The sequence below is a fragment of the Dipodomys spectabilis genome, unplaced genomic scaffold (assembly GCF_019054845.1).
Source record: "Dipodomys spectabilis isolate Male_0828 unplaced genomic scaffold, ASM1905484v1 ptg000091l, whole genome shotgun sequence".
Lineage (NCBI taxonomy): Eukaryota > Metazoa > Chordata > Mammalia > Rodentia > Heteromyidae > Dipodomys > Dipodomys spectabilis.
In genome coordinates this window covers 1,167,345-1,188,449 of record NW_024870768.1, presented here as the reverse complement: position 1 = coordinate 1,188,449, position 21,105 = coordinate 1,167,345, and the positions used below count along the sequence as shown (strand labels likewise).

At 45.3% G+C, this 21,105-nt stretch overlaps 1 protein-coding gene and 1 non-coding gene across 2 annotated transcripts in view; one reads left to right on the top strand and one right to left on the bottom strand.

The window, feature by feature from the left end:
• Fgd1 (FYVE, RhoGEF and PH domain containing 1) overlaps positions 1-21,105 on the bottom strand; it is a 65,499-nt gene that overhangs the window by 11,187 nt on the left and 33,207 nt on the right. The window contains exons 5-12 of the mRNA XM_042684863.1: positions 19,972-20,061; positions 19,107-19,255; positions 16,510-16,666; positions 16,263-16,401; positions 4,397-4,455; positions 4,114-4,260; positions 2,231-2,323; positions 2,044-2,123 (exon numbers count right to left, since the gene is read on the bottom strand). Of these exons, the coding sequence (XP_042540797.1) occupies positions 2,044-2,123; positions 2,231-2,323; positions 4,114-4,260; positions 4,397-4,455; positions 16,263-16,401; positions 16,510-16,666; positions 19,107-19,255; positions 19,972-20,061 (914 nt within the window). The remainder of the gene's footprint in view (positions 1-2,043; positions 2,124-2,230; positions 2,324-4,113; positions 4,261-4,396; positions 4,456-16,262; positions 16,402-16,509; positions 16,667-19,106; positions 19,256-19,971; positions 20,062-21,105) is intronic.
• On the top strand, positions 3,064-3,170 carry LOC122112081. Its single transcript, XR_006148091.1, has one exon. It is a non-coding gene; the product is annotated as a U6 spliceosomal RNA (small nuclear RNA).

Sequence of the window (21,105 nt, the reverse complement as noted above, 5' to 3'; positions counted from 1 at the left end):
ACACATTAAAATTACCTGAGGATGGGGCTGGGAAGGTGGCTTAGTGGTAGAGCGCTTGCCTTCCATACATGAGGCCCTGGGTTCGATTCCTCAGCACCACATAAGCAAAAAGAAAAAATGCTGGAAGTGGCGCTGTGGCTCAAGTGGTAGAGTGCTAGCCTTGAGCTGAAGAGCTGAGGGACAGCGCGTGGGCCCAGAGTTCAGGCCCCACGACCAGACCCCTCCCCCCCAAAAAAACTACCTGAGGAGCTTTAAAAGCTCTCCACATTGAGGCTGTATCCTAGACCATTTAAATCAGAATCTTTGGGGATAGGATTGGGGGCATCAGTTATTTTTAGAAGTTCTGAGATGATTTCTGGGGTTGCATGATTGAGAACTGGTTGTCTAAGTTGTGGGAATATGGGTGCTTATTGCATCACTTTGCTGGGTATTTAAAATTTTCCATTAAAAACTATTTTGGGGGGAACCAGTCCTGAGGCTTGAACTCATGGCTTTGTTGCTGTCCTTGAACTTTTCTGCTCTACCACTTGAGCCATAATTCTATTTGTAGCTTTTAGGTGGTTAATTGGAGATAAAGAATCTCACAGACTTTCTTGCTGGAGCTGGCTTCAAACTGTGATCCTCAGATCTCAGCCTGCTTGAATAGTTAGGATTATAGGTATAAGCCATAGTGCCTGGCTTAAAAACAATTCTTTTTTTTTTTTTTTGCAGCCAGCCCAAAAGTTAATTAAGTTTATTAAAATCACATAGAAGGTTTAACAAAGTGCACAACAGAATGACACCACTGGTTTGTTATAAATCACAGTGAATTAGTAGAATCCAACAATGTGATTTCTTTAAGAGGATTGTAGGACAGGGTTAATATTATAAAGGACAGGATCCCTTTTCAATAGGTGAAGCCAGTCAGCCTGTAATCCCCAGCTATTTGCCTCCAAACACTGCTTGAGAAAGCTGAGCCTTTTCCTCACATGTTCTTCTCTGACAATTACTAAGCAACTTAAAACACAATTCTTAAAGGCAGTAAAAGTGATTGCAAAGCAAAACTCTTTGTTCCTTCCTTGGGCCACTAGGCAGAAACCTTATACTTCTTGGTGACCCAGCATCCCTCTATCATCCCCTCTTGTGCAGACAATGTGCTTTTTTTGCCAGTCCTGAGGCTTTAGGCTTGAACACTGGGCCTCTTTGTGCTCAAGGCTAGTGCTCTACCTCCTGAGCCACAGTGCCATTTCTGATTTTCTGATGGTTACTTAGAAGAGTCTCATGGACTTTCCTGCCCAAGGTGGCTGTGAACCGGGATCCTCAGATTTCAGCCTCCTGAGTAGTTAGGATTACAGGTGTGAGCCTGTAATCCTTGCTATATTTTTCATGTCTTTACTCACCAGTCATTTTTTACTTCAGTTTTTTTTTCAGTACTGAGGTTTGAACTTAGGGATATCGCTTGTTTTTTTTTCACTCAAGGATGGCACTGTACTACTTGAGCCACACCTCAACTCCAGCTTTTTGATGGCTAAATGGAGAGTCTCATGGACTTTCTGGCCCAGGCTGCCTTTGAACTGTGATCCTCAAATCTCAGGCTCCTGAGCAGTTAGGATTATAGTTGTGAGCCACTGGTGCCTGGCCAGCAAATGTTTTAGGGTTGTTTGTCCCACACCAGGATCCTACCATGGACCAAGCATTGCATTTGGTTATTTTTGGTTATTTTAGATATTTCTCTTAAGTCAGTGAATCTACAATATACTGGTTTCGATGTTGTTATTCATGATAGGATTACCATACTACCGTCCTCTAACATAGCCCACCAGAAGAAATGTTCATTTCAATCAGAGAGAGCTTATTCAATCTACTAAAGGCTCCCCTGGCAGGAATGCTGCATCTTCTTCATGCTTGGAGTACTCACCCTAAATCCATATGGTGGCTAGCCCTCAGAGATCAACCCCATTGCTGAAGAACATGCCTGCATCTTGGGGGAAAGGTGTCTGGAATGCTTCAGCATATCTGAAGGAAAGAGGGGTTCGGAGGGAAGTCATAGGCAAGGATAGGTACCTGGCCTGGAGCTCCAGGGAGCGCTGCTTTCCTGATACCAGGAAGGTCCGAGGAAGGTTGAAGTTGGAGCTTTCCTTTAGCTGGATAGATGGAAAAAGGGTTATGGTGAGGCTTACTGAGCTCCCCACGGCCCTAGCATTCTGCAGCATGCACTCTGGGTTCTCATTTCCCACCTCCTGGTGCTTACCTCCATGCCATCTACATCGATGCGTGCCCGCACGCTAAACTTCTGGCCAAGCAGCCGCAGCCTGGGCACGCAGTAAAGGAGGCGGTCGTTGAACTAGAAAGGAAAAGATTGATATGTATGTATATGTGTGTGTGAGTATATGTATATGTATATATATATATATATATGATGACCTTGGGCAAGTTCCTTCTCTCTAAATCTGAGTTACATCATCTGTGAAGAAGAGGAAAGAAAGCCAGCCATTGGTGGCTCATGCCTGTAACTCTAGCTACTCAGGAGGCTGAAATTTGAGGGTCATGGTTTGAAATTAGTCTGGGAAGGAAAGTTTGTGACACTCATCTCCAATTAACCACCAGAAATCCAGAAGTGGAGCTGTGGCTCAGAGTGGTAGAGTGCTACCCTTGCGCAAAAAATTCAGGGACAGTGCTCAGGCCCTGAGTTCAAGGCCTATGACTGACAAAATAAAAAAAGAAAAAAGAAAAAGAAGAGGAAAGAAAAGCCAGGTCCTGGTGGCTCACAACTGTAATCCTAGATACTCGGAGGACTGAGATCTGAGGATAGTGGTTTAAAACCAGCCCTGGGCTGGGAATGTGGCTTGTGGTAGAGTGCTTGCCGAGCATGCATAAAGCCCTGGGTTCAATTCCTCAGTACCATATAAACAGAAAAGGCTAGAAGTGGCACTGTGGCTCAATGGTATATGCTAGCCTTGAGCAAAAGAAGCTCAGGGACAGTGCCCAGACCCTGAGTGAACAGCTGACACTAAGCAAAAGGAAATAAATGTACCTATCACCCAATTTAGTAGAAATAGTTCTATTGTTAAAGTTCGTAGAGTTGTGCTCGCTTCGGCAGCACATATACTAAAACTGGAATGATACAGAGAAGATGAGCATGGCCCCTGTGCAAGGATGACACGCACATTCATGAAGCGTTCCACATTTTTAACAAAGGAGGAGGCAACAATGCTTGATAAGAAATGTACTCATTATTTTGCCCATGTAACTATAACCCCTCTGTACGGTATGTTCACAATTAAAAATTAAAAAGAAAAAAAGTTCATAAAGTTCATAAGCATTATCTTAAGATAATGAGGATTATAATAGTGAAGGTTAAAAGGTGTTTGTGACTTTAGCTAAGTATAACTATGCCACAGTACTATGAAATTTATCTAATCATTTAATCTCAATAAAGAAATATTTGGAGGAATAAAAAAAAAACAGCCCTGGCAGAAAAGTCCATGAGATTCATCTCCAATCAACCAGCAAAAAGCCAGAAGTAGAAGTATGATTCAAAGGTAGATTGCCAGCCTTCAACAAAAACAAAAACAAGCAAAAGCACAAGGCCCCTAGTCTAGGCCCCAGTAAAGGCACCAAAAAAAAAAAAAAAAAAAAAAAAGAAAACAAATCCCAACATAAGTGTTTTGGTGAAAACACAATGAATGACTGCAATAAACTGGAGATGGCAGAGCCAAGCATCAGTGGCTCATGTCTGTAATTCTAGCTATTCAGGAGGCCCAGATCTGAGGATCATGGTTTGAAGCCAGCCCAAGCAGAAAAATCCATGAGATTCTTATCTCCAACTAACCAGCAGAAAGCTTGAGGTGAAGCTATGGCTCAAGTGTCAGAGTGCCAGCTTTGAGCTAAGGGATAGCATCCAAGCCCTGAATTCAAGCTTGTGTATTGGCACAAAAAAACAGAGCTGGGATTTGAGGATTTAGCTCAGTGGAAGAGCAAGTACAAGGCCCCAAGTTCAGTCCTCAGCTCTAGAAAAAAACATCAACAATAGAGATAGGAGGTGGCACAGCCTTGAGTGAGTACCAGGTTCATCTGTATAGAGGAAGAAAGGGAATATCCACTCCCACCACCAACTCCACAGCTGTCACTTACTAGTATGAGGTATCGGTCTTGAGTGGTCCCATTCTTTGCTGAGAGCTTCAGGATGTGGCCTTCTTTTATGAGCTCTTTGGTTGGGCTGACAATGTCCTCCTCACCTCCTAGCAGCTCATATACCTTCAGCAGCTTATGCATTCGCTCCTGGAAGAAGACAGCAGGGCTTGGGGTGTCAATTGCCCCCTGGATATCTTCAAGGCATAAGCCCGTCCCCAATCCCAGGACAGAGATACCAAAGACACGTGGCCAAGGATGGGCAAGTGCTAGGAGAACCACTCACCATCTTGCGAATGGCAGCATTAGAGTGCTCTGCCGCTGTGGCTATCAGCTCCAGAGACTCTATGGGGAACAAAGAGGCAAGATCAGATGGGAGATTAGCAGAGAGGAAGCTCTGGGGGCTTCTTTCCCCCATGGATAGCATCTCCTGTCCTGTCCACAATCTCCTCATACCAGAATGTTCAGCCTAAAGGCGTCCACAGCACTGGGCATGATGGCTCCAGCCTGTAATCCTAGCTACGTTGGAGGCAGAGTTTAGGAGATTGTGGTTTGAGGCTAGCCTAAGCCAAAAATAAAATCAAGAGACCCCATCTCAACTAATGGCTCAGAGCAGAGTTGCACTCCTAGCTACAAGGTAAGTACAATGGTTAGATGCAGTGCTACGTAGACAGCTTTGCTCTCTGGCAATAAGGAGAGGATAAGCCCAATTAGGAGGACTGCAGCCCAGGTCAGTCTGAGGAGTGAGACCCTAACTCAAAAATAACCAACACAAGAAGGGGCTGGAAGTGTGGATCAAGTGATTGAACATGTGCCTAGCAAGTATGAGGCCCTGAGTTCAATCCTCAGTATCACACACACACAAATAAATCCATAGCAACATCATGTGAAATCAGAAACAGTCTCAGCTGATGCCACAGTAGCAGAATCACAGTATATAGGTTAGCTGGCAGCCAACAAAATGGAAGCTTGGTAAATTACTATTACCATTAGTAGTAGCAACAATAACATTTGCATATGTAAATATGAGGAAACATCCATGTGCAGGAAGCTGTCTCTGGATGGTGGGACTATGTGTGGTTTTCATTGTCCTCTTTAGAGGGTTGGGTTTTTTTTGTATTTCTCATTTTTGGAACACAATGTAGCTATAGTGCTCTTGCTGATTTCAGACTCCTGAGCTCAAGGAATGTTTCTATCTCAGACTTGCATAGCTGGGTCTACAGGCTCACACTACAATATCTAGCTTTCTTCCACATTTTTTTCACTCATGGTCTTTGGAGAGCTTTTATTATTTTTTTTTTTCTTTGGTCGGTCATGGGACTTGAACTCTGGGCCTGGGCGCTGTCCCTCAGCTCTTCAGCTCAAGGTGAATGCTCTACCTCTTGAGCTACAGCGCCACTTCCAGTTTTCTAGTGGTTTATTGGAGATAAGAGTCTCAAGGTCTTTCCTGCCCGGGCTGGCTTTGACCTGTGATCCTCAGATCTCAGCCTCCTGAGTAGCTAGGATTACAGGCGTGAGCCCCCAGCGCCCAGGAGAGCTTTTATTATTAAGGTATGAGTATCCTCTTTCAAGTTAGTTTCACTACCAGTGATGTGCACATTCATCTGCATTAAGAGAAGTTTGGTTATTCCCACATTTTTTTGTGCCAGTCCTTGGGTTTGAACTCAGGGCCTGGACACTAGCACTTTACCACTTGAGCCACAACTCCATTTCTAGCTTTTTGGTGTAATTAATTAGAGATAAGAGTCTCATAGACTTTCCTGCTCCAACTGGCTTCAAATCTGAATCCTCAGATCTCAGCCTCTTAAGTTCCTAGGATCACAGGCATGAATCAATGACACCCAGCTCATACATATATATGTATATATACATGTGTGTATATATATGTACACACACATACACTATATATATATATATATATATATATATATATATATATGGAGAGAGAGAGAGAGAGAGAGAGCTTTTCTATCAGAAAACATCAGTCACATAAAGAAAATACAGATCTGGGGATGTAGCTCAGTAGTAGAGCACTTTCTTAGCATGCATGAGCCCCCTCAGTTCCATTTCCAGTGCCACAAAAAAGCAAACAAGAGAGAAAAATGATTCTTTGTTTCAATAATTCTGATTATAGGAACATATTCTTTGTACAAGTACCTTTTCACTGAAGTTTTGTTTAGAATATAGTCAAACTCCAAGCAAAAATATCAAATGGGAGGGGCTCAGTATGGTGTACTCATGTAATGGGATGTCAAACAAATTTTACAAATGATATTTATGTAGGATTTATAATAAGCTTAGAAATGTTCAGGGTAGGGGCTGGGAAGGTGGCTCAATGGTAGAGGCTTGCCTTGCATGCATGAAACCCTGAGTTTGATTCCTCAGCACCACATAAGCAGAAAAAAACTGGAAGTGGTGCTGTGGCTCATGTCGTAGAGTGCTAGCCTTGAGCAAAAGAAGCTCAGGAACAGTGCCCAGGCTCTGAGTTCAAGTCCCAGGACTGGCAAAAACAAAAAAAGAAACCTCCACCCCACGTAAGCTTCAATACCTCCCACTCTACATGCTGGGTCTCCCTACTTAGAACATGCACCTTGCCAGGCACCGGTGGCTCACACCTATAATCCTAGCTACTCAGGAGGGAGGCTGAGATCTGAGGAACTTGGTTCAAAGTCAGCATGGGCAAAAAAGAACCGTGAGACTCTTATCTGCAAAAACTGGAAATGGCACTGTGGCTGAAGTGGTATAGCTCTAGCCTTTAGCATAAAAAGGCTCAGGCACAGCGCCCAGCCCGAGTTCAAGCCCCCCCCCCCAAAAAAAAAAAGAACATGCACCTGGCACTGAATGGACATAGGTGGCATTTCTGAAGAGGGCTCATTTATATAACAAATGAAATTTTGTGTGTGTGTGTGTGTGTGTGTCTGCCAGTACAGACCTTGATCTCAGGGCTTCATACTGTCACTTAGCCTTTTCACTCAAGATTGGTGCTCTACTACTTGAGCCATCACTCCACTTCAGACATTTTGCTAGTTAATTGAAGATCTGTCTTTCAGATGTCTTCCCTGCCTGGATTCACATCATGATTTTCAGATCTCAGCCTCCTAAGTTGTCAGGCACGAGCAACTTCTGTCTGGTTCAAATCAAGTCTTGTTTTGCTAGGAATGTGCATCTCCATGATCAAGTTTGAGTCATAGACCAAGCAGATCTGTGTTCACTGGCCCAGCTGAGGCTTTCATATGTCTTTTTGGTGAAGAGCCTTTCTCCCACCCTCTTTAATCCTGGCCATCAGAAAAGCCTACATAACACACTGCTCCCTTTTGCTCTTCTGCTCAAACCTGTCAATGGCTCCTCTGTGCCTGCTGGGAAAGAAGCAGCCCTTTAGCTGCCATTTAAAGCGCTTGGTGACTGGCTTCTGCAGACCTCTGGCTTCTTCCACGTATGCCTCCCTCAACATGTCCCAACCTGCTCCACCAGGCCAACAGCCACTGAGTCTTACTGAAGTTCTTCACCTTCTGTAAGCCTGTCCTGAGTACTCAGGCTGGGTTAGGACCATCTGGGTTCCCACATTCCCCTCTGTTCACTTCCATCCCACTAGTCCTACTGGGACTGTCATTGTATCTGTATCCCTCAGTAAAGTAGGTGATCCTCACAAGTCCAACGCCCCTCTCCAAGCACAGGTGTTCTGCATAAATCAGCTCCTTCCATAGTCTCAACTCTGTAAGATAGGTATGATTGTGCCATATTTATCTAATGGCAAAACCAACATTCACAGAGAAGGTGGCTGCCTTAGGTGGTTTACCTGGGAGGTGAGGCATGTTTCCCTGCTGCATTTTTTCTCCTACATATTGTCCTTCCCACTCAAGGGAAAGGGACAGGATCAGTGACAGGGGTAGAGAGAGCTCAGGGAAGAGGACAGGAAGAAGACTGGCAAGCTTGGGCACACAAGCTCAGGACTGTGTAGATTGCTGGGCACAGGCTTGAAGGTTTTGGTTGCTTTGGGTAGCTGTGTGTGGAGATACACAATGTGGGAGGTAGATTGGCATTTCCAGGAGTCCAATGTGTAAGGTTCCATCTAAGGGTTCAATGTGGAAAGGAAGTCTAGGAGTTTACCTGGAGGTTTAGGCTAGAGAGTTTGGGGAATTTGCTATAAGGGTTTAGTCTGAATGCTTGACTGAGGCCTATTGTGGGTTTGGCAGGTTGAGCTCCTGGTTTTGGAGTTCAGTCTTGGGCTTAATGTAGGCATCTGAGGTCAGCAGTTTCAGCTCACCTAGTTTGGGGAGCTGAGCTACAGTCCAGACTCCAGAGTCCAGCCTGGGAGCCAGAAAGTGGGTGAGTCAGTCTGTGGAATCAGAGCTATGATTCAGTGGGGCTCATCCTGGGGATTTTAGTTGGAGGGGTAAAAAAAAGTGAGCTCACCGTAGGATCTCCTTCAGAGATTTAGTGAGAACCAGACAGGGAAATTCTTTCTGGGGGGTGGGGGTCGGGAGTGGGCTCATGAAGGGAGCTCAGTAGGCCAAGCTCAAGTTCTGAGGTTTGTTCTAGGGATTCAAATAGGGATAGGATTGGTATGAAACAATCTAAATTTGAAGAGCTAGCTGAGTGCCAGAGGCTCATACCTGTAATCCTACCTACTCAGGAGGCTGAGCTCTGAGGATTGTAGTTTGAAGGCAGCCTGGGTAGGGAAATCTGTGAAACTCTTATCTCCAATTAACTACCAAAAAAGCTGGAAGTGGAGTTGCAGCTCAATTGATAGAGGCCGAACCTTGAGCAAAAAGAAGCTCAGGGTGGGGCTGGGAAGGTGGCTCAGTGGTAGAGTGCTTGCCTTGCATGCATGAGGCCCTGGATTAGATTCCTCAGCACCACATAAGCAAAAAGAAAAAAGCCGGAAGTGGTGCTGTGGCTCAGGTGGTAGAGCGCCAGCCTTGAGCTGAAGAGCTGAGGGACAGCGCCCAGGCCCAGAGTTCAGGCCCCACGACTGGACCCCCTCCCCTCCCAAAAAAAAGAAGCTCAGGGACTGTGCCCAGGACTTGAATTAAAGCCTCAGGATCAGCATATAAGACAAAGCAAAAGCAAACAAAAGAAAAAAATTGAAAAGGTCAATCTGCAAATTGATTTTAATGGGGAATTCAGTATGGATGACATCAACAAAGGCATTTAATAATCAAAACACGTGGCCTGATGCTGGTGGTTCACTCCTGTAATCCTAGCTACTCAGGAGGCTGAGATTTGAAGATAGCGGTTTGAGGCCAGCTCAGGCAGGAAAGTCTGTAAGACTCTTATCTCCAATAAACTACTAAGAAAAAGTGGGAAGTGCTGCTGTGGCTCAAGTGGTAGAGTACTAGCCTTGAGCAAAAGAAGCTCAGGGACAGATCCCAAACCTCGAGTTCAAGCCCAAAAAACAAAACCACCACCACCAAAAACAACAAGAAAACAGACCATAATCCGGGCATTGGTGGCTGACACTGTAATCCTAGCTACTCAGGAGGCTGAGATTTGATGATCCCGGTTCAAAGCCAGCCCAGGCAGGAAAATCCTTGAGACTCTTATCTCCAATTAACCATTAGAAAACTGGGATATGAGCCGGGCGCTGGTGGCTCACGCCTGTAATCCTAGCTACTCAGGAGGCTGAGATCTGAGGATCGCGGTTCAAAGCCAGCCCGGGCAGGAGAGACTGTGAGACTCCTATCTCCAATAAACCACCAGAAAACCGGAAGTGGCGCTGTAGCTCAAGTGGTAGAGCGCTCGCCTTGAGCTGAAGAGCTGAGGGACAGCGCCCAGGCCCAGAGTTCAAGCCCCACGGCCGACAAAAAAAAAAAAAAAAAAAAGAAAACTGGGATATGCTCTGATTCTTTTTTTTTTTTTTGGTCAGTCGTGGGGCCTGAACTCTGGGCCTGGGCGCTGTCCCTCAGCTCTTCAGCTCAAGGCGAGCGCTCTACCACTTGAGCCACAGCACCACTTCCGGCTTTTTTCTTTTTGCTTATGTGGTATTGAGGAATTGAACCCAGGGCCTCATGCATGCAAGGCAAGCACTCTACCACTGAGCCACCTCCCCAGCCCTGCTCTGACTCTTATCTCCAGTTATGTACCAGAAAACCAGAAGTGTTGCTATGGTTCAAGTGGTGGAGCCCTTGCCTTAAGATGAAGAGCTGAGGGTCAGCAACCAGGCCCAGAGTTCAAGCTGCTATATATACATACATACATATACATATGTATATATATACATATGTATATACATATACATATGTATATGTTATATACATATATATGTATACATTATATAGATGTGTGTGTATATATATATATATATATATACATATATATGTATATAAAGGCAGGGTATGGGGACTCAGTCTTAGGATCAGTCTAGGGAAGTTACATTGGCAACTCGCTTTGGGGGTCACTAAAGACAGTTTCCATGTGGGGCTAGGTGCTAATGGTTCATACTGGATTGCTCGCTACTCATGAGGCTGAGATCTAAGGATGGAGGTTCTTAGCCAGCTCAGGTGAGCAATCCCATGAACTACCAAAAAAACCAAACATGGAAGGAAATTTTCAGAACTGAGTCTTGGAAGCTCAATGTGAATAATGTGATTCTGCAGGGGTCAGATGGGTACAAAATGTAGAGTCAATAGAATGGTGAAGTCCCCTTCCTGGATCCCTAAACAGGACCTAGTCTGGAGATTGCAGTCTGTAGACCCAGCCTGGGTATGTCTCAATCCATAAATTCAGTAGAAAACAGGGAGCTTGATCTGGGGGAGTCAGTCTGGGGGATAAGACTAGGAAGACAAGCTTAGGTACTTAGCTTGGATGGGGACAATCTAGGGGACAATTTGGGGACAATCTAGGGCATTAGGCTAAAGGCTTAGTGAGGGACTTTCAATTTGATGGATGGAAATAGAGGTCTTCATTCTGGGGGACTTGGAGTAGGGAGATTAGAGTGGAATCTCTGGAGCTCACTTTTGGCTGCTCAGTTTCAAGTTTTTCTTTTGTTTTGCTTTTTGTTTGTTGGTAGTGGGGCTTGAACTCAGTACCTGGCCAACTGTCACTGAGCTTTTTTGCTCAAGGCTAGTTCTCTACCACTTAGAGCCATAGCACCACTTCTGGTTTTCTGGTGGTTAATTGGAAATAAGAGCCTCATGGACTTTCCTGCCTGGGCTAGCTTTGAACTGTAATCCTCAGATCTCAGCATCCTGAGTAGCTAAGATTACAAGTATGAGCCACCAAGCCCAGGCTAGTTTTAGGGTTTTGCTAGGGATTAACACCAGGGAATTTAGCAAATCCAGTCTGAGAGCTTGGTGAATTTTCAGTGTGTGGGATGGAAGAAGAGTCAGTCTTTTGGGATCAGGCTTCAAGTTTCTTTCTTTTTTTTTTCTTTTTGTTCATGCCAGTACAGGGTTTTGAACTCAGGGACTCACACTCTCACTTGGCTTTTCCCCTCAAGGCTGATACTCTACACTTGGGCCACACCTCTACTTTTGTCTGGTTAACTGGAGATAAAAAGTATTTTTCTAATGTGAAAACCTGATTATAACCTTAAAACCACTTCATGGAAAAGTAAAGCTGTCGCTCAGAATTTAGCTTTAGGAATATTTGTTGCCAGCTGGGCACTGGTGGCTCACACCTGTAATCCTAGCTACTCAGGAGGCTGAGATCTGAGGATCACTATTTCAAAGCCAGCCTGGCCAGGAAACTCCATGAGATTCTTATCTCCAATAAACCACCAGAAAACCGGAAGTGGCACTGTGGCTCAAGTGGTAGAGCATTCTTCTTGAACTGAAAAGCCCAGGGACAGCGCCCAGAGTTCAAGCCCCACGACCGACACACACACACACACACACACACACACACACGCACACACAATGTTTGTTGTGGGCGAATGATATAGCTCAGTGGTAGAACACTTACCTAGTGTGTTTGAGGCTCTAGGTCCAAATCCTATATGCATGCTCATGTGTGTACACATACACACACAGAGAAAAGAATATTTACTATAATGCCTTTGTTGGTGATACTGGGGTTTGAACTCACAGCCTCACATTTCTAGGCAGGTATCCTAACATTGGAGCCTCTTGTTAGACCTCTTTCCTTCCTGACTTATTCTCTCTTCCATGATTCTGGCTAGCCCCACAGCTTTGAATACTATCCATGTGTCAATGGCATCCAAATCTCTCTTCCTGGAATTCTAGACTCATCTAACTGTTTAAATTGGTAGCCCCACTTTAATATATCCCAAATCAGTGGAGTTGTGGCTCAAGTGGTAAAGTGTTAGCCTTGAGCAAAAAAAGCTCAGGGACAGTGGCCAGTCCTTGAGTTCAATCCCCAGGACCTGCACACTAAAAAATAAAATACTGCCAGGAGCTGCTGGCTCATGCCTATAATCCTGAGATCTGAGGATGATGATTTGAGGCCAGCCCAGGCAGGAAAATCCATGAGACTCTTATCTCTAATAAACTACTCAGAAAAACACCAGGAGTGGTGCTGTGGCTCAAGTGGTAGAGGGCTAGCCTTGAGCAAAAGAAGCTCAGGGATAAGCCCCAGGACTGGCATCAATCAATCAACCAACCAATCAATCAGTACCACTTCCAAATAGAATATATCCTGAATTGAACTATTTCTCATCACTTCCACTGATAATAACTTCATCTAAGCCATCATTATAAATTGTAAATGCCTTCTGATATTTTTTAATGTAAAGTTTTGTTTTAAACTGTTTCGTCGGTCGTGGGGCTTGAACTCTAGGCCGGGGTGCTGTCCCTCAGCTCTTCAGCTCACTTGAGCCACAGTGCCACTTCCGGCCTTTTCTGTCTATGTGGTGTTGAGGAATCGAACCCAGGGCCTCATGCATGCAAGGCAAGCACTCTACCGCTAAGCCACCTTCCCAGCCCTCCTTCTGATTTCGTGGGTCTCTCTCTCTTCCTCCCTCTCTCAATCTCTCTCTCTATTCCCCCTCTCTCTCCTGGTACTGGGGCTTGATATCATGACCTGGTGCTCTCACTTGACTTTTTCTGCTTAAGGCTGGTGTTCTACCACTTTAGCCACAGTTCTATTTCCAGCTTATAGCTGGTTAACTGGAGATAAAGAGTCTCATGGCCTCTTCTTCCTTGGCTGTTTTCTAATAGTGATCCTCAGATCTCAGTCCCTTGAGTACCTAGGATTACAGGAGTGAGCCACTAGTGCACAAATCCTGACTCTCTCTTTTGCTTCCCATGTAGGCCAGATCAAAATTTCCCATGGCACCCACCATACTTAGAATCAGTCCATCTTCTTGTCTCAGCCTTTGAAGTCTTGCTCCTCTCTCCAACCCCACTTCTCCCATTCTACCCTTATTTGTCATGCTCATCATACTAGCCTTCCTGTTGGTCCAGAGATATGCCCACTCCCAACCTCTCCAGTCTTCCCATCTTGGGGACTTGGCACCTGTTGTATTTTTCTAGAACAAGTTCCTCCCATTTTGTTTTTTTCTTTTGCCAGTACTGCGTTTGAACTCAGGACCTCTACTTATTTGGCTTGCTTTCACAACTGGTGCCCTATCACTTAAGCCATGCCTCCAGCCTTGCTTTTTACTGAATTTTTTTGCTGGTCCAGGGGCTTTACCTGAGGGCCTGGAGACTGTCCTTGAGTCTCTTTGAGCTAAGAGCTAGTGTTCTACCACTTGAGCAACAGCACCATTCCTGTTTTTTTTTTTCTGAGTAGTTTTTGTAGATAAGAGTCTCATGGACTTTTCTTCCCTGGGCTGGCTTCAAACTGTGATCCTCAGATTTCAGCCTCCTGAGTAGCTAGGATTATAGGCATAAGCCACTGGCACTTGGCCTTTACTAAATATTTTGGAGATGGTGTTTTGTAGACTTTACTGCCTAGGCTGTCTTTGAAGTGAGATACTTCAGATCTCAGCTCTCTGAGGAGCTAAGATTACAGGTGAGTCACCAGCACTAGCTCTTATTCAGGTTCTAACTCAGAGAAATTTCCCAATCTAAAGTAGACTAGCCAGTCACTGTCACATTATTCTCTTCTAGTTCTCTTAATCATACTTAGCTCCTATCTAATATTCTCCCATATGTTCATTTACTTTTGTTTATTGTGTCTTTCCCTAACTAGAATACATGTTTTTCTGACATTAAGAATCTGGTCTACACATTTTTTTTCCCTACACTGGGGTTTAAACTCAGGGCTTTACACTTTGCTTCTAAAGGAGCTTTACTAATTGAGCCATACCCCCAGGCCTGGGATCTTGTCTGTTTTCTATACCCCCAGGCCTGGGATCTTGTCTGTTTTCCATATACCCTGTACCTAGGACAATGCACAGAATACTCAGTAAGTAGCTATTGAGTTAATCAGTGAATAAAATGGAAGTAAGAGTCTAGGAAAGGAGAAATGGAGTAGACACTGAAGTGACCTATCTGTGCATTGACTTTGTAGATGGGGTAGACACTGAAGGAATCTAGTGATGTACTTTTCTAGTGGTTCAGTGTGTGGGAAAGAAGTATCTCAGTCTTGAGACCCAAATCTGTGAGGGAGAAAATACAGGGACCAATCTGGGGTGCTCAGTTCTAGAGAGAGAAGTCTATAGGTTTTCTGATCAGACTAGAAGGTTCTTTGCAGAGTTCATTGTGGGGAGTAGCCAGTGGGTATGGCACTGGCCACTTTAACTCTGGTGAATAGAAAATCAGAAGTTTGATGACACAGACCTCTTTCTGATGTGCTTAGTCACAGAGACTCAGTAAAAAGGTCCTAGCCTGAGGGTGTGGGGTGACAGGCTGGGCTCTCAGTTTGATGGTGGCTCACTCCCTAGGAGTTGAGGCCCAGTTTCATTTTATTCTTGTTACATCTTCATGTGGGGATGCATCTAGGGGTCAACCTCAGAAATAGATAGATCTACCAGGTATCAGTGGGTTACACTTGTAATCCTAGCTACTTGGGCCTCACGATTCTTTTTTTTTTTTTTTTTTTGGGTCCAGTCGTGGGGCCTGAACTCTGGGCCTGGGCGCTGTCCCTCAGCTCTTCAGCTCAAGGCTAGTGCTCTACCACTTGAGCCACAGCACCACTTCTGGCTTTTTTCTTTTTGCTTATGTGGTGCTGAGGAATCGAACCCAGGGCCTCAGGCATGCAAGGCAAGTGCTCTACCACTGAGCCACCTTCTTAATCCTAGCTACTTGGGAGGCTGAGATTGGGAAGCGTGTGGTTTGAGGTGAATCTGGAGCAGAAAACTTCATGAGAACACTTCTCAACCAACAGCTGGACATGGTGGTTCATGCCTGTTACCTTAGCAACAATGGGAAGGCAAACATAGGTAGATCATTCCCAGGTACATATCTGGGTAGGAAGCAAGACCTTATCTCAAAAATAACCCGCAAGCCAGGCACTGGTGGCTTTCAACTGAAATTCTGGGTACTTAGGTGGCTGAGATTTGGAAGATCTTGGTTTGAAGCCAGCCCAGGCACAAAAGTCCACAAGACTCCATGTGCAAAATAACCAACAAAATCTGGCTAGAGTCATAGCACCTGCTTAGCAAGTGTGAGGTCCTGAGTTCGATCTCCAATTCCATTAAAAAGAAAGGATGAAGACCGGCATAAGTAGCTCATACCTGTAATCTTAGATATTCAGGAGGCTGAGATCTGAGGATCCAGTGTTAAAACTAGCCCAGGCAGGAAAGCCTGTGAGACTCTTATCTCCAATTAACTACCAAAATAATCTGGAAGTGGAGCTGTGACTCAAGTGATAAAACATTAGCCTTGAGCAAAAAAGCTCAGCGACAGTGTCCAGGCTGTGAGTTCAAGTCCCAGGACCAATGTGTATGTGTGCATGCACATGCACACACACACACACACACACACACTTGCACGCCTGTGCATGCACACACAGATGAATCCCTTTAGGGAATCATTCTGGATAAACTCTTCAAATGCTAGAGTCCCAATTAGGAAGATGCTCATGAGGAACTCCTCCCAAATATTCTTTCTGGATACTTAGGTTGGAATCCCAACCTAGAGATCCATCCTAGGGTCTCACATCAGAGCCTTAATACAGGCCTTAGAGTTTAGAGGTGGTATTGTGGGATATTAAGTACATGATCACGAAAGGGTAATCATATGAATTCAGTTTTGGGATCCTGTCTCAATATCTGGCATAGGGCTGCCAGTGTGGGTGATCACACTCACTTTGGGCATCCTTGCTGTCCGGGGAGCCATGAGGCAGCTTTAACAGATAGTCCTTGAGAAGCAGCTCATAGCGTGGGATGCGCTGCACAGGCTCCAGCATGTGGTGCTGCAGTGTGAGGTTGCCACAGGCTTCTTCCTTCTGTGACAAGCAGAAGCAGAGGGGCTGAGGTTCGGCTGCAGACCCCTGTCACCAGGTCCCTGAAGATCTCTCCTCCCACAGTCTGCTCCTTCCAGCTTTAACACTTACCTGCACCTCATGGATGATAACTTTAAACTGGGTGGAGCGCTCTGTCCAGGTGTTAACCAGCTCTACAGCCCGGTCAAAGTTTTTCACATACTCGCCATACATCTTGAGGAAGGGGGCCAGCTTCTGCAGGATGTCTCCAATGCGTGGGTAGCGGTCCCTGGAGTAGAAGCAGAGGCTGACATGGTCCTGCTGATCCTTAGTCATTAGGATCTCTCCCCACAGGCCTCCAGCCCCAGGCAGACCATTGAAAGCCCCTTTTTTCTTTCTTTCTTTCATTTCTCTTTCCTTCTTTCCGTCTTTCTCCCTCCCTCCCTCCTTCTCTCCCTCCCTCCCTCCTTTCCTTCCTTCCTTCCTCTCTCCCTCCCTCTTTTTCTTTCACTTTGTGCCAGTTCTGAGGCTGGAACTCAAGGCCTGGACACTGTCCCTTAGCTTTTTTGACTCAAGGCTGGCACTCTACCACTTGCACCACAGCTCCACTTATGATCTTTTGCTGGTTAATTGGACAAAAGAGTCTCACAGATATTCCTACCACACTGGCTTTGAACTGCAATCCTCAGATCTCAGCCTCCTTAGCAGCTAGGTTTAAAGGCCCTAGCTACACACACATTGTACCTTCTTTGTTTTAATTCATTCTTTCTGTAATAAACTTGTGTGTGTATCTGGTACTGGGGCTTGAACTCGGCCTGGATGCTGATGCCGTCCCCTTAGTCTTTTCACTTGAGGCTGGTGCTCTAACACTTGAACCATACCTCTATTTTTGGCTTTTTTCTTGTTAATTGGAGATAAAATTCTCTGAGATTTATCTCCCATGGCTGGCTTTGATCTGTGATCCTCAGATCTCAGCTTCTGGAGTAGCTAGGATTAAAGCCATGAGCCACCAGACACCTGGCCTTGAAACACATTTCTCAGCCAGTCTGCTTGATTGGAAATGCAGTTTACATGATAGGCCAATTAGGATAACAGGCTTGCTTTGACCTGAGATCACAGCTTGAGACAATATCTGCCCCAACTCTATCCTGCCCACACCTGTTCTGGAATGGTCTCCCTGAGCTTATAGCAAGGCCTACTTCATATACTCATTATTGATTCTGTGCCTGGCCTTATACTGGATACTGCTGGGGACACAGAAAGTCATCCCACATCGAGCCTTAACAGCATCACTGTCTGGTAGGGGACACAAAGTGATCACTCCTCGTCTCATCAATCACAGTTTGATGTGGGAAACAGACCAGACCTGAGGTCGCAGGTTTTGTGTGTGTGTGGTGGGGAGGGAATAGCAGAACCATCCCTCTGTGGTCACATTCTGGGTAGAGGGACACACTTCATTCTCTGTGTATAGAACATGGAGATGATTTAAGTAGGGACTGACATGGTCTGATTTTTGTTTAGAAGATCATTCAAAACCATGGCACCAGAGGCTCATGACTATAATCCTAGCAACTCAGAAGGCTGAGATCTGAGCATTGTGTTTCAAAGCCAGCCCAGACAGAAAAGTGAGACTCTTAACTCCAATTAACCATCAAAAAACCAGAAGGGAAGATGTGGCTCAAGTGGCAGCATGCCAGCTTAGAGCAGAAAAAGCCAAGTGAGAATAGCAGGCCCTGAATTCAAGCCCCAGTACTGGCACGTTAGAGAGACACAGAGAGAGAGATGAAAAAGAAAATGAAAGAGAAGCTAAGTGCCAGTAGCTCATGCCTGTTATCCTAGCTACTCAGGAGGCTGAGATCTGAGAACTGCAGTCGAAGATATCCTGGGCAGAAAAGTCTGTGTGACTCTTATCTATAAGTAACTACTGAAAAAGCTGAAAGTGGAGCAGTGGTTAAAGCAGTAGGGTGCTAGCCTTGAGCATAAAAGTTCAGGGACAGCACCCAAGCTCTGGTTCCAGGCCCCCAGGACTGACAAAAAAGAGAGACAGAAAGAAAAAGAAAGACCATTCATATAAAAGAAAGACCAATCATCAAAAAAGAGAGACAGAAAAAGAAAAAGAAAGACCATTCATACAGGCAGCATAAAATCTAAAGGCTGGCTGGCTGCTGGTGGTTCACCCATGTAATCCTAGCTACTCAGGAGGCTGAGATGTGAGGATCGTGATTCAAACCCAGCATGGGCAGAAAAGACCCCATGAGACTTTTATCTCCATTAACCACTCAAAAACCGGATGTGGCACTGTGGCTCAATTGGTAAAGTGCTAGCCTTGAGAATAAAGAGGCTCAGGGACAGCACTTAGGCTGTGAGTTCAAGCCCCACAACTAACAAAAAAATCTAAAGGCTGGATTGGAAGAAGAAAACCTGGAGGTGGAAGTTTGCCCTTTAACCCTACTCTTCACAGTCAGGACCCAGCCTAGACATTACTTCCTCTCTGAATCCTTCTCTGCCCCTAGGCTATGGATCTATTTGTTCACATCCCATTCTCACTTCCATCAAGAACTTAAAAATAACAGCTCTCAGTCATGAAACACCTGTACATCAAGTATTTCCTAAACTGTCTTCAAGTATTAACACATTGACCAACTCTTCTTATTATTATCCCCATTCCAGCCTGGATTTGGCATGCAAATGGACAGAAGAATAGGCACCCTGGTGCTGGGGCCTCTCACCATTCCTCCATACGCTTCTCCAGCTCTGGCAGCAAGAACTGTTGATGGAAGCAATAGATGGAGCAGATATTTGAGAAGATGCCGTGGACCACATCAGCAGGGAAGGAACTGCGGTTCCGAGCTTCTTCCAACAACCGGGCACAAAACACCTGTGGAAGAGGGCAGGCCTTCTCAACCCAGTTAGGCCTCAGGCTTAGCTGGGCAAGGGGCAGCTTACAGGTGAGGGTCATGTTTGTGAGTAGCTTTGTGGAGCTATGGGGTTAGCATTGGTTTTCAAAATGAGGAGCGAAGGAATGGAAATAAGTTATATATGAGGTTGGACTATAGGTTGTCAAAGTTAAAACCTAGAGCTAGGTGTTGGTATAAGGAGAAGTCAGATTCATGGTCAAGGTCAGACTGAATGAGAAAAATAGTTGAAATTCAATCTATTCATTTATCAAAGATTTTTGATTGTCTCCTGCATTGTTAGACACTATCCTGGGGCTGGGATGGAGCAGGCAATAAAGCAGACACAAATCTTTACCCTTGGGGATTCTAGTATATTAGGGGTCAGGAACAGGCCATGGGGTAGAATAAGACTCACAGTGAGGGTAAATTCAAGATCAGGGGAAAAGAGTCAGCATTCAAGTCAGAGCCACAGTCAGGAATGATATATCTGCTCACAGAAGTGAGGGTTGATACAAGGATCAAACTTCAGATTATAATCAGAGTTGGCTTCATGAACAAGTTGTCTCTTGGTCAGAGGGGGGCCTTAGCACCTTTAAATGCTGGCCTCAGTGGTGTGATTGGGCTCGGCTTCTATCACTTTCCCCTTGGAACTTCCTACAAGGTTCTGGGGTCCCAGGACCTGTGAGGGGCCATTCACCTGATCCAGAAGATGAAGTCTAGAAACATAGGCCTTCTCAGTTTGCAGGAGTTCATTGGCAATGTGGAATACCTTCTGCTGCACAGTCAGCTAGAAACAAGGAGATAATCTCTGATCATAACCCTAATATAAGCCTTGGAATTTTTTTGTCAGTCATGGGGCTTGAATTCTGGGCCTGGGTGCAGTCCCTCAGCTCTTCAGCTCAAGGCTAGTGCTCTGCCACTTGAGCCACAGTGCCACTTCCATTTTTTTTCTGGTAGTTTATTGGCGATAAAAGTTCCAAGGACTTTCCTGTCAGGGCTGGCTTTGAACCGAGATCCTCAGATCTTAGCCTCCTGAGTAGCTAGGCTTGAAGTTGTGAGCAATTGGCGCTGGGCTTCCTGGAAATGTTTTATTTTGATACCGGTCCTGGGACTTGAACTCAAGACCTGGGCACTCTCTTTGAGCTTTTTTTGCTCAAGGCTGACACTCTACCACTTGAGCCACAGCTCTAATTCCATCTTTTTGGTGGTTAATTGGAGATAGGATTCTCACAGACTTTCCTGCCTAGGCTGGCTTCGAATCACAATCCTCAGATCTCAGCCTCTTGAGTAGCTAGAATTATAGGTCTGAGCTGCCAACACCTACCTTCTTCTTCTTTATTTGGGGGGTGGGTACTGGGGTTTAAACTCAGGGCTTCACATTTGCAAGTAAGCACTCAATCTTTGAACCACATCTCCAACCCTTTTTGCTCTGGCTATTTTTATGTGTATGTGTATGCCAGTCCTGGGGTTTGAACTCAGGGCCTGGGTGCTGTCCCTGAGTCTTTGTGCTCAAAGCTAATTCTGTACCACTTGAGTGACAGACAGCATTACTTTGGCTTTTTTTGGTGCTTAATTGGAGATAAGAGTCCTATGGACTTCCCTGCCTGGGCTGGCTTTGAATGAGGATCCTCAGATCTCAACCTTCTGAGTAGCTAGGATTACAAGCATCAGCTACCAGCACCCAGCTAATGGAAACTAATATATATATTTTTTTGGGTCCGGTCGTGGGGCTTGAACTCTGGGTCTGGGCGCTGTCCCTCAGCTCTTCAGCTCAAGGCAAGCGCTCTACCACTTGCGCCACAGCGCCACTTCCGGCTTTTTTCTTATGTGT